Source organism: Euprymna scolopes, chromosome 3, assembly GCF_053919585.1.
Source record: "Euprymna scolopes isolate OS-2025 chromosome 3, ASM5391958v1, whole genome shotgun sequence".
NCBI lineage: Eukaryota > Metazoa > Mollusca > Cephalopoda > Sepiida > Sepiolidae > Euprymna > Euprymna scolopes.
In genome coordinates, this window is record NC_136484.1 from 26,112,437 (window position 1) to 26,125,181 (window position 12,745).

Below are 12,745 nucleotides of genomic sequence, written 5' to 3' on the forward strand. Positions count from 1 at the left end.
GTTCTGTGTTATAGGAGGAAATATGGGGAGTTGATGGTCTTCGTCGCATAGGGTAGAATTAGCTGCAAAGTTCTTTGTAAATAGTTTGGCTTTGTCTGACGCTGACGAGATGACCTCTGGTCCATTGATAATGGTTGGGATAGATCGCACACTTCTGTTCAGGATCCTATTTGTTATTTGCCAAAACTGGTGGGAACCAAGCCGCTGATCAGCTACCTTGGATTTAACAAGCTGGGCATATAGCTCTCTTGCATTTTTTATTACTCTTTTACAGTGGTTGCTGGCAGTCTTGAAAGCAGCTTTAGTCTCAATGCATCTATTACGTTGGTAGCTATGGAAAAAGTGATTTCTGTGTGCGAGAGCAGCAGCACATTCTGGGGAGAACCATGGCTGGCTGTTAGGTTTTTGTTCAAATATTTTAGATGGTATGAATTGGTCTATGCCTACAATTAACCATTCGGTCAGATCTGATACTATAGAGGACACTTCTTTTTTAAACATGGAGTGCAGAGGTAAATCAGATATGAATGTACGGAAGCTATCCCAGTCAGCCATAGAGTATCGGTATACAGTACGGTGGAGGGGTACGTCTGGGGACTTCTTACATTTCGTTTTTATCTTAACTGATACGATGGCGTGGTCGGAGGATCCTAGAGGAGAATGAACGGAACATGAACATAGCTCAGGGGAAGTTGAGAGAAAAAGGTCTAGGAGGCTTGCATATTGACCGGGTGTATCGGGCACACGGGTGGGTTCGCGAACAATCTGAGTGAAGTCATAAGCAATGGCAAAATCATGACAAAACCTCCCCTCATCGTCTGTCTTATTTGAATGGGTCAGCCATTCCATGTTATGGACGTTGAAGTCACCACAGATGTGGATGTTAACCGAGGGATGTGCAGACAGTATGTGGTCTATTTTCTCAGATATGCTCTTAAATATAGTAACTCCGCTGTTGTGGGGCCGATAGAGGGCAAATATAAATGCAGTGGTGTTAGCAAGTGCAACCCTGAAGCACATATAGGGTAAATTAGGATCTTCTCTAGAGATATCCCTGCCACACGGGAAGCCATCCTTAATGTAGGCACATATTCCATGCCCATGGCGATCTTGGGGGTCAGATTTAGCTGTTAAGTTAGAGTATCCGTTAATTATGAACTCATCTAGGGAAGTGGTCGGCCCTATTCCAGTTTCACTTAGAAATAATATGTTCGGTTTCGTCTCCTGTAATTGGGTTTCAACCTCTGGAAGGTTAGAACGTAGACCCCTGATGTTGGAGAAGGAGACCTGGTAGTAGGGGTCTACGTTGGAAGATGGTGTTCTATGTTTATTCAAGTTTTTATTCTGGAGATTATTTTATCTTAACTGATACAACTGAGTGGTCGGAAGATCGAAGAGGAGACAGAACGGAAACTGAACATAGTTCAGGGCAAGTTGTGAGAAAAAGGTCTAGGAGACTCGCATACTGGCCATCATTATTGGGCACACGGGTGGGTTCGTGAACAATCTGAGTGAGGTCATAAGCAATGGAGAAATCATGACAGAATCTCCCCTTACCATCGGTTTTGTTTGAGTGGGTCAACCATTCCACATTGTGAACATTGAAGTCTCCACATACATGAATGTTAGCTGAAGGATAAGCAGTTAGGACTTGGGCAATTTTCTCAGATATATCTTTAAAGATAGTAACTCTGGTGTTGTGGGGGCGATAGAGAGTAAATATAAATGGAGTAGTGTGAGCTAGAGCAACCCGGAAGCACATATAGGGTAAGTTAGGATCTAGCAGTGTCAGAAATTTCGTGAAAACTATTGAATAATTCGACCCGTTATCTTTCGAAGCTTATAACTCCTCGAAAAATGTAATTCAAGCCCTAATTTTTTTTTAATTAAAGGAGCAAGGACCAAGGTTTCATTAAAAAAACAAAACAAAAAAAAAAAACAAACAACGTGTGTTTTTTTTAAAAAAAAGGTTTTAAACTTCGGACTTTACAGGTAAATTTCTAAAAAACACTACTTTTTTATTTTAAATTTGAATATATTATTTATTGATCTTTTATCTTCAATTTGTGATATATAAAACTTTGGTGCATAAATTAATTATTTACTTTTTAATAGACATTTGAAAATGGGGAGGGGGGCGTGAATTAAAAAAAACGTTTGTCTAAAATATTATATTCGATTTATTGGAAAGAGCATAAAATTTCACATTGACCCTGAAAATATCGTAAAAACAGAATCAATAGAAAAATTTTGATAAATTTTTAAAGTGTAAAAATTGAAAAATACTGAACTCGTAACATTCAATTAATTTCATTACTATTTTTTAAAAAATACTTCTATTACTTTTTATACAACTTTAATAGTTTATTTTGGAAGTATAATCCATAAAGAAAATTGTTTATTTAAAAGAGAAATTACCAGTTTTTTATATTTTATTTGCAGTTTCGTGGTAGGGGTGTCAAAAATTCCTACAAAAATTCTGATACACCTAGTTAGGATCTTCTCTGAAGATGTCCCTACCACATTCATTCAGACACAAAGTGCCCATCTTAGGATAAAACAGAATCTATTCTTTAGAGTGTATTTTTAAAATATATGCCTGCAATAAATAAATAAATAAATTTACTTCTACAAATCAATCTTATGCCAAAGATAAATAATATGAAAATATAACATTTTTTACCAATATTCAATAATCTAAAAAACAAACATTCAACCTCTGTTTTTTTCCTTAAAAGTAATAATATTGTTATAATATATATTTATTCTTTAAAAAACATCGTCAAAAGAATATTTCTTTTGTTATAAGAAATATTTAAAAAATAAAAATAAAATAATGAGTGCATTCGTGTAAGGCCCTGTAATATAATAGTCGAATGAGTGTCGGTTAAAGTTAAGTTCATTTTCTAACTTAGTTTGAGGGTTCTCTTTTTACAACGTCGCACGTGTGCAAGGAATCAACATGGCGGAAGAAAATAAATCGGAATCTCTTCCCCCTGTTAAGGAATGTGATGATGAAAAGCTTTCTTGCAAAGTCCCGAATTATAAACGAGTAAAGAATAAAATCTTGCGGTCCAAGATGTACCACAAAATGTTGATGGAAAAGAAGAAAAAAGAAATCGAGAAGCGAAAGAAATTAAAGGCCATGAAAAAAAAGGGACAAGAACTTCCACCGAAGGGTCTGCCTAAAACTATCGAAAACCAACGTGTTTTCGACGAGACGATGATCAAGGAAAAAGATGAGGAAGTGGAAATGGACGAGGCCATCGACGAAATGTCATCACACTTCCGTAGAGAGACAATTCCAAAGATACTTATCACGACTTCAAATCGTCCGAAATTGAGAACCTACCTGTTTTGCCAAGAATTGAAAAAAGTTATTCCAAACGCATTCTATTACTACAGGAAAGATCTACCCGTTAAGAAGATTGTCCCCCAAGCAATTAAGCAAGATTTCACAGACTTGATTATTGTTAACGAAAACAACAAAACTCCCAACGGGATGATCTTGTGTCATTTACCGGAGGGACCGACCATTCATTTCAAAATAAGTAACGTGAAACTCCACACGGAGATCAGAAAATGCGGATCTTTGACTGATCATCGACCTGAATTGATTCTAAATAACTTTAACACTCGTCTTGGACACAGCGTCGGACGTATGTTGGGTGCCTTGTTCCCACTTGATCCTCAATTTCATGGTAGGCGGGTTATTACTTTCCACAACCAGAGAGACTTTATATTTTTCCGACATCACAGGTACATTTTTCGTAATGAAAAGAAAGTTGGACTTAAAGAACTCGGCCCAAGGTTTACCTTGAAAATGCGGTCACTTCAAAAAGGAACATTTGACTCGAAATACGGAGAATACGAATGGGTGCACAAAAGACACGAAATGGAGACTAGCAGGCGAAAATTTTTCTTGTAAAAAAAAAAAAAAAATGAAGTGTATAAAAAGTATATTATTATTATTATTATTATTATTATTATTATTATTATTATTATTATTATTATAATAACTACTACGTAAATCTACGATTGTTGTTTAATGTTTTGTAACTAGCGTTTGTTTACATTGGTGATCTTTTAAACCAACGCATTTCAGATGAAAACATTATTACGTATTTACGATGAAATGAGCATAATTTCCAAAAATTATGAAAAATAATCATCAATGTAAACAAGCATCTTAACTTCTATTTTAACACTTGTGCATTTTAGGTTGGGGGGGGGGGGTCAATTAAAAGAAATTTTTTTTATCGTTTGAAGAATTCCACTTGGAACAAGAGACAACTGTTTAAAACTATAAACAAAATTGAAGCACCCACTTTATGGCCACCTTTTTTTTTTTTTTTACTTTGTTTTTGTTTAAAACTATAACTTTGAATGATTTCAGGTAATTGTGCATAAAGGGAGAGCCTAATTTTCAAACACACCGGCAGGTGGCGTCAATTGATGGAAGCACAAAATGAATACAAAATAGGTACAATTTTCGAATATATTTTGTGAGTTTGTATTACTGTACACATAGATTCGAAAAAGTTGTCAAAAAACAGATATATAACAAATAAATTTTATCAAAGGCAAGATAAGTTACTTTTCTACCTAACTGGATATGTTTTCAGTGTTTTTATTTAATGTAACATGTTTATTCAGCTCGAAAAACATACTGTGTTTACCGATGTATTGGAGAATTTAAAATGGCACCCGACTCTCTCTTTAACAGGGTAAGTTTGGGAAAAGGTGCTATAAATATAAAACTAGACAAATATTGTTAGAAACTCGCTCAATATATGTTACCGTTACATAGACTGACATGTATTCGGTGGGTTTTTAACAGTATTTTGTCTAGTTTATTATTTATAACATCTTTTCCCAAACTTACCGTGTTAAAGAGAAAGTCGGGCGCCATTTTGAATTTTCAAATACATCGGTAAAATGTATGTTTTTCGAGCTGAATAAACAATGTTACATTGAATAAAAACACGAAAAATATATCCAGTTTGGAAGAAAAGTAACTTATCTTACCTTTGATAACATTTATTTGTTATATATTTGTTTTTTTGACAACTTTTCGAATCTATGTGTACAGTAATAAAAACCCTATTTTGTTTATTTTTAACCCCCATATAATTAAAATATAATAAACTTTTGGCAAATGTGTATTTCAGCGGCGTAAATTATTTAACAGACAAAAATTTATAAATATTATTTATTTTTATATAAAACACATTATTAGACCCTAAGGCTGAAATAAAACCCGAAAAAATTTAATTTTTATTATTTTTTCAACATTTTTTATTAGACAAAATGTACAACAACCGAGGAGACCGCCCTCTTTTGAAAATGTGGCCTTTTTGAGGCCAAATTTGGCCTTTTTACGCTCTTGCATGGACCTTGGTTCCACGCAAGAGCGTAAAAAAGGCCAAATTTTTTATCAATTTTTTTAAATATAATAAATTTAACGGATATAATATTTCCGCTGTTTGTTAATATATTTTTTCAAACAGGCGCTTCTACACTATTGGGATGAAATCTCAGAAATCGCAATACTGAATTTCACATGAAAATCTGCGTATTCCTCGTATTTTTAAGATGATTATATCCAAAAATTACGAAAATCGATACGGTAGAAAATTATTTATTAAAGAAAATAAAAAATAGAATTTGAAAACGACATAAGACACGGGAAAGTTCAAAAGCGAGGTAATTTTCCGTTTTGATTTTAAACAAGATGGTGGGAATTTTTGGCAGATTTGCCGGTTAGTTGTACAAATACTTTCAAACCCTATAACCATTAAAAGGGACTCTTTACGTTCAACATCGGTATATCGTTTTAATGTAAACATAAGTTTGTTTATGTGTATATTAGAATCGTTTCACAAACTTTAAATGGGTAAAATTTAATCACGCTATTATTTTCAAATATAAAGATATGATTAAAATTTAATTTAAATTAATCACGTTTAACAAATGAAAAACTAATACAGGATGAAGTTTAAAATGATTAAATGTATTTTATTCTATAATTTTAAATTTAAAACATTGAAGAATACAAAGTAAAATTTTGGGTACTTATGTATTTTTGGTACACTGCTGAAATAATATTATTTTGAAAGCCATTCTTAAAATGGGGAGGGGGAGGGTGTTTTGTAACTATTCTGTGCTTGCACCTTACAATTGAATAAAATAAAAATATTGTGAAACTTGAATTTAACATGAAAAAACTATTTACAAATAACACTGTACCAAAAATGCATAAGCACCAAATTTTACGGTAGATATTGTTTTCAGATGCATATGATGGCAAAGCGCGATAACATCTGACATCATATGCATCCGAGAACAATATTTACTTTAAAATTAAACCAAAACTTGGTGCTTATGCATTTTTGGTACCGCGCAATTTTTTGTGGGGAAAAAGCCACGCAAACTTCTCAAAGTAAAATTAGGAAATAAATTGCAACAAAGGTATGTTGTGACCTTTCGCTTTAGGTAATGTATTACCTTGCTCTTGTAAAAGATTATCAGAAAACAAGTCAACTCAATTACACCAATTTGTTCATCAACTGAAATTGGCGCCAAAAAGAAAACCTGGTGATCGTTCCCAGAAGACCCTATTATATGCTTTCACATCCAATCAGAACGATCGCTATAAAATTGGCAGGAATTTCTGGGGTAAACTTTCCATCTCTCTCTAGCTAACAGCCGGTAAGTCCTGTTCTTGTATTTCCAACATTTTAAATAGCTTTTTCAGGTTAAAATCAAATTTCACGACATCTTATTATTATTATTAAAAATAAAAAAAAATAATTGTAAGGTTGAAGCACAGAATAGTTACAAAACACCCTCAAGTAAAGAATGGCTTTCAAAATAATAACATTATTATTTCAACACGTAAGAAAAAATAGATAAGTACCCCAAAGTTAAAAACTTTGGTAAATTTTTACAATGTGCCCCAGCATATTATAAATACCCTGTCTTCCCCATGTTAAGAATGGCTTTCAGAATAAACACCCCCGCAACCTCAAAAGCCGTTCTTAACATGGGGACGTGTATATTCCAAAAGCCGTTCTTAACATGGGGTGGTTGGGGGTGTTTATACTACGCTAGGGCAGGTTGTAAAAAAATACCAAAATTTCATCTTGCATTATTTCTTTTTTTATTTGTTAAACAACGTGTGTGGTTTAAATTAAAATATAATAACATGATTACATTTTCAATAAATGTTCAGACAATTATGTACTTTGTGATATTGCATTAATTTACTGTTTAGCTTTTACCAAAAGTTAACAACTTTGAATTGTCTCCGCCAGAGTCGGAGGGGAAAAAATGAGTTCATTTTATTTATATAGAGATGAATAACTAAGTGATAGCTTCGTGTGGAGGTGCAGTTTAATGTCTCTATCCTTTGCCTTGCTCTCCTTCCATCTGTTTTCCAAGATGTGGTGTTCGATGCCCTCTTTTTTTACGCAATTGGTGTCCAATACAGCAGCACTACCTTTCATTGATGGTCTGCATCAGCAAGCCATCAACCTTCATTCTTCTTAGGACTTCATCACATCTCTATCCCACCCCAAAGCCAGTAGCAGGATATGCATCCTCCAGTCCTTATACTGGATGAATCGACTGACGAGGAAGCACGAAATGAAGAGAAATAATCGAAGTGGATCATTTTGCGATTTTTTGGGGGGAGGGAGTTTAGAGTTGGGGTTGCTTTTTGTTGGAAATCTTTAGTATTAAGTAGGCAGAGGGAGGAATAATGATATGCGGCGGAAGAAGATTTTTTTAAAGCACAACAAAATCTACAAGAAAAATATATTTTTATCTAGTCATGTGAGACGGGCCAATAAAACATTATGTCAGACTAGGAACCATTATAGTTTCTGATTGCTGGAGAGCCTATAATAATTTGGCATTAAAAAGATTCCACCATTTGTATGTGAATCATTGTTATAATTTTGTGGACCCCCATCACAGGTGTCACTGCAAAGCATGCTGAGTATATGTGGCATGAAGCAAAAAAACGTAAGTCTCAATGTGGTATTCACATGCAAATGGTGGATTCATATCTAGCTGAATTCATGTGGAGGCAGAAATTTTGTGACACTCTCTTTGAGAATATTTTCAAAAAATTAAAGAACTCTAGTAAGAAATTAAAAAAAAAAAAAAACTATACTTATTTGTAAAATACAAAACTCGTTCTATCAGTTATTTTTATTAAAAAAAATCACACAGAACAGTTATTTTTATTAAAAAAAACAAATTTAAACAATTATTTTTATAAGCAAAGAAAATCACAAATTCAATCCGATATTTTTATATATAAAAAAATTAAACATTCAAGCAGTTAAAAGATTTATTTAGAGAAATCCACAAATTATGTATATATGTTGTTTATTTTTGTTTTCTGAATAAATTCTGTTTTCAACTGAGTTACTTCCCCTTTTTCCTACGTCATGTGACCCAATATGTCTGACCTAGGATGTAACCCTATCAAGACTGTTTTTAACCCTACGGGAACTGTTTTTCATGAACAATTATTTTTCTACCTTATCATCTTTCACAATTTTTTAATATCTTACTAGTTGAGACCTGACACTTACATAGGTACCATTTATTTTACTTAAATTTCAATATTCATTTGTATAATATAGAAGCACCAAAAATTTTCGGTGCTTGTCGAATTAGTTGACAGATTGATTTCTATTTTTTTTTTTAATATGTCGTTTTAAGCAAAAACATATTTACATACTTCATTATCATGTCAAAAATAGTAATATATCTAAAAATGGAAATTCATTAAGTAGAACAACTGCGATTGTATTTTTAGTAAAAAAAGAGTCTATCGCTATAGGCTACAAATTTTGGAAACCATTAAAATATAATCTAAAATATGTGTACCAAGTTATGTCCCCTGTGTGTGAACTCTTCATCGTCTACTACATCTAAGAATAATGCAATTTTACCCAATTTTCCATAAAAATTACTTTTTACTATAAGTCACTTTCTATTCAATGGATTTTTGTAATTTTTGGATATATTACTATTTTCGAGATGACAATTAAGTACTAATATTGTTTTTGCTTAAAATGATAATGTGTTAAAAAGATCGATCTGTCGACTATCTTAACAAGCACCAAATTTTCCTCCAACCCCAAACTGCACAAGTACCTTTATTTTATGATATTGTTTGTAAACTGCATCTGTTAGATATTGTCTTTGCATTTATTGTTTTTTTTTTTACCATCCCTATATATATAAAATGAACTCATTTTTCCCCCTATGATTTTGACCTTAATAGGATTAAAAATCAAGACATTTCATGCAAATGTAATATGCACAAACTGCAGCACAATATCTGAGGTGTGTTATAGGCATATTACCTCTCCACTTCCTCGATAATTGTAGATTCCTATATTTTTTCTGCTGAGAGTTAACTGCCACAATCAGTTAAAATCAATGGAAGTAGTAAAATCTTTTCTCTCTAATTAATTCCTCCTCCCCCTGCCACCACTTACACCATTTCCGGATCGTTCATAAGGCACAGTTATGAAGGAACACCAGTTTCAGTTTTCTTTACTTCGTAGTTGCTTAAAAAAACTGGAATGGAATTTTAATGTTCCTTTTCGGTCTATGCTTTCTATTGAATTTTTAAACAGGGTTATTACTTCGCTTATTCTGTACTTTATTCCCCCCCCCCCCTTACACACACACCTCCAAACACCCGGGCAACGCTGGGTACCCCCGCTAGTTAAAAATAAAAAAATATTGTGGATCGCATATTCAGTATTCAGGAAACAAAGTGGGATTTTTTTTTATTTATGTAGTTTATTATTAAATAATGGTTGCACACAGCAGCTTCATTAGAACTCATAAGAACTAGCAGCTTTTGTGACAGCTGTAAAAAGGAAAGGTCGTTCTCCAAAAGTTAGCCAGTTTTATATGGAATTGTTCGTCTTGCATATCAGCAGTTTCCCCAAGAAAGGGTTCTTTCCTAGAAGGAAGCCACCTCCACATCCAGCAGATAATGATGATGTTCTGTTGGAGCATTGAAATGCAGTAAACCAGAATAAGAAGAGAAATAGATGTTGTTCAACATACCATCATTGGATAAATTTCATCTGGTAAATATGCAAACAAGACATGCTCAATCATCTCATGATGCTTGATTGAATTGATGAAACAACAAAGAAGACATTGATGAATCATTTTTTAAGGAAAAATACAGGATGTTCCACAAATCGGGAACATGTTTGGACATTAAATATCTCAAAAACTATTAAGGATATAAAAAGCATACCTATATATATATATATATATATATATATATACATCATTAATCTTAAAGTTGAACTTGATAAATTTAGTTTTAAAATCATATCCCTTTCATTTAACATATATAATTCAGGAGATATAAAGTCTTGAAATTTGTCCAATACATCTCTTACACCCTGTGTAACAATGAACACTTGAAGAATGGAGTCTGAGTTTTGGGGGCTGTTGAATGTGGGTCAAATCTCTATAATTTAACCATTGTTAACATTTTCTTATCTGAGAGTCAATCCTTTTAGTGTGGTCAAAACAATGTAGCCAACCGATTGCCAGGGGCTCATCAGGAAAAAAAACTAACTTTTTTTTTTTTGTTGCTGTCGTTACGTAACAAAAAGAAGCAATTTCTTTCAATGATGCTCCATTATTGAAACCTGAAAATTCATTTGCCTTGTTTGTTTAGTGTTCAAAGAATGTAACCGTTTATTTGCACCCTACCAACTATTAACAGTACTCTGTGTAAAAATGCCAAAATGGAGAGAATATTGCCCGAACTATCAAAAGAAACTACATTTATCAAAAGTTGAATTTTTATTGATCCTTATTCAATAAATAAGATTTAAAATAAAATTTTTGTTGAATCAATAAAAATTTAATTTTAAATCTTTTTTTTTTTTTATGTTTATAAATTTTGTAAGTTCATTTTTAATATTAGTTGTTACAAATATTTTTTTTTAATTACCTTTTACTCAGGTCTACAAATGTCATTTCTGCATGCCATTCTCTGAGTCTAACTAAGGAGGCATTTTTCTGCTTTTGAAAAATGCTTTAGTTGCTGGTGGATCAAGGTTGATGATTAAAAAACCCAAATCTGCAATGAAACCAGTTCATTACTACCTGATAACTGAACCTGGAATACCAAAAACATATAATATCTTGATACTTATAGACGAATGCATGGACTGGAAGTGATCACAAGACCTGGGATGCCTTAGGAAAATATGGCCTTGGTAAAGCAATTCTTCTTCAGTTGTGCACTGAATATAAATTTGCAGTATGTAATATCTTTTACCACCAAAAACCGATTCACAAGGTAACATGGATGCATCTTAAATCAAAACATAGGCATATTTTATATATAGATCCATGTATAGATTATGTCATCATGCATAAGTATGATTTTCAGGATATGTGTATAGTAAAAGTTAAATGGGGTGAAGATTGTGGCACTGATCACAGACTTGCTCATACAAAACTTAAGGGAAAAAGTCAGAGCCAATGAAGTAAAAGTACTTAAACATGTTGATGTCTCCAAATTACAAAGTAAGGAAGTACGTGAAACTCTTAGGACCTCATTTATTAATAGCACATTTGACAGAACTTGGGGGCGATTCAAATCACAAGTATATAGCAAAGGAGCTGAAGTTCTTGGTCTTAAGAAGATCAAACAGTGACTGGTTTGATGAAAATGGTGCTAAAATCACCAATCTTTTGAAAAGAAAAACAAGGCTCATGAAATTTTTTTTGTGTTCAAATGAAGCAGTTAAAGTAATCTGCATGTTGGCTTGTTTGTATTCACGTCTTAGTCGAACCCCAAGCCTGAAGGCCAGGTGAGTTCTGTTGAGTTCCAAGAGAAAAGTTTAGGGGACAGGACCATTCCATGTGGAGTTATTGTCAGTTCAAGATCTAGGAAGAGAGAGAAAGAAAGAAAGAGAGAGAGAGAGAGAGTGTATGTTGCCTGTTTAACCTTTTATAAACTCGATCACGTGACTGAAAGCTGCCTTCTGATTGGACAAGCCAGGAAGGAAGTGTATTCAAAATCCCAAGCCACAAGAATTCACTGCTGCTTATGTTTGTTGCAATTTCGTCTGCTACAAACGATTAAATAGCACTTGTATAGAAATAAAAATCATTAAAAATCAAATGTACTGTACTGAACACTTAGTTATGATGGAAGGCATAAGACTCCCTAAACAACTGTTTTATGGTGAAAGAGATGTAAAAGACGACAATATAACCAAGAAAAAAGTTTAAGGATACTCTAAAAACGAACTTGAAACTGTTTGAGATGGATGTAAATAACTGGGAAGCACAATCGAAAGATCGATCACTATATAAGAAAAACATCAGAGAAAGATTTTAAAGAGTCGCTTGCAAATCATGCTGTCTTAAAGTGTGCTTTAAGAAAGAAGGATGAAAGTATAATGTCAGAGAATATAAGAGTAGCTAAAATGGAGTACTGTTGCCACATCTGGGTAGGAGTTGCTTGGCGCTTCCTATCCAGCCTTGATAGAATTCAAAACCGGCTTCAAAATCTAGTAGGTGATGCCCTTTACTCTCCCACAGAAGAGACATTGCAAACCTGTCTCTGCTCTATCGTGGCAAGTGCTCAACTGAACTCCAATCTATGGTTTCCCCTTGCCAAACTTTCACAAAAAACACTTGACTAGCTACAACCACTATATATGATTTC

The 12,745-nt window shown here is 33.3% G+C and overlaps 3 protein-coding genes across 4 annotated transcripts in view; 2 read left to right on the forward strand and 1 right to left on the reverse strand.

Moving 5' to 3' along the window:
- LOC145253822 (uncharacterized) overlaps positions 1-12,745 on the reverse strand; it is a 35,025-nt gene that overhangs the window by 16,107 nt on the left and 6,173 nt on the right. Inside the window, exon 1 of one of the 2 annotated variants that reach the window (XR_013863761.1) lies at positions 11,015-11,334. The exons of the other annotated variant lie outside the window; for it this stretch is intronic. The gene's annotated coding sequence lies outside the window, so the exon portion shown is untranslated. Of the gene's footprint in view, positions 1-11,014; positions 11,335-12,745 lie in introns of those variants that run through there. 2 annotated transcript variants of the gene reach the window in all.
- On the forward strand, positions 2,901-4,050 carry LOC145253789 (ribosome production factor 1-like). Its single transcript, XM_080112965.1, has one exon. The coding sequence runs from the start codon at positions 2,963-2,965 to the stop codon at positions 3,926-3,928; it is 966 nt and encodes a 321-aa protein (XP_079969091.1). The 5' UTR covers positions 2,901-2,962; the 3' UTR covers positions 3,929-4,050.
- The window catches only part of LOC145253747 (uncharacterized), a 60,289-nt gene continuing 51,889 nt past the window's right edge, over positions 4,346-12,745 (forward strand). The window contains exon 1 of the mRNA XM_080112963.1: positions 4,346-4,483. Coding sequence (XP_079969089.1) covers positions 4,456-4,483 — 28 coding nt within the window. The 5' untranslated portion in view covers positions 4,346-4,455. The remainder of the gene's footprint in view (positions 4,484-12,745) is intronic.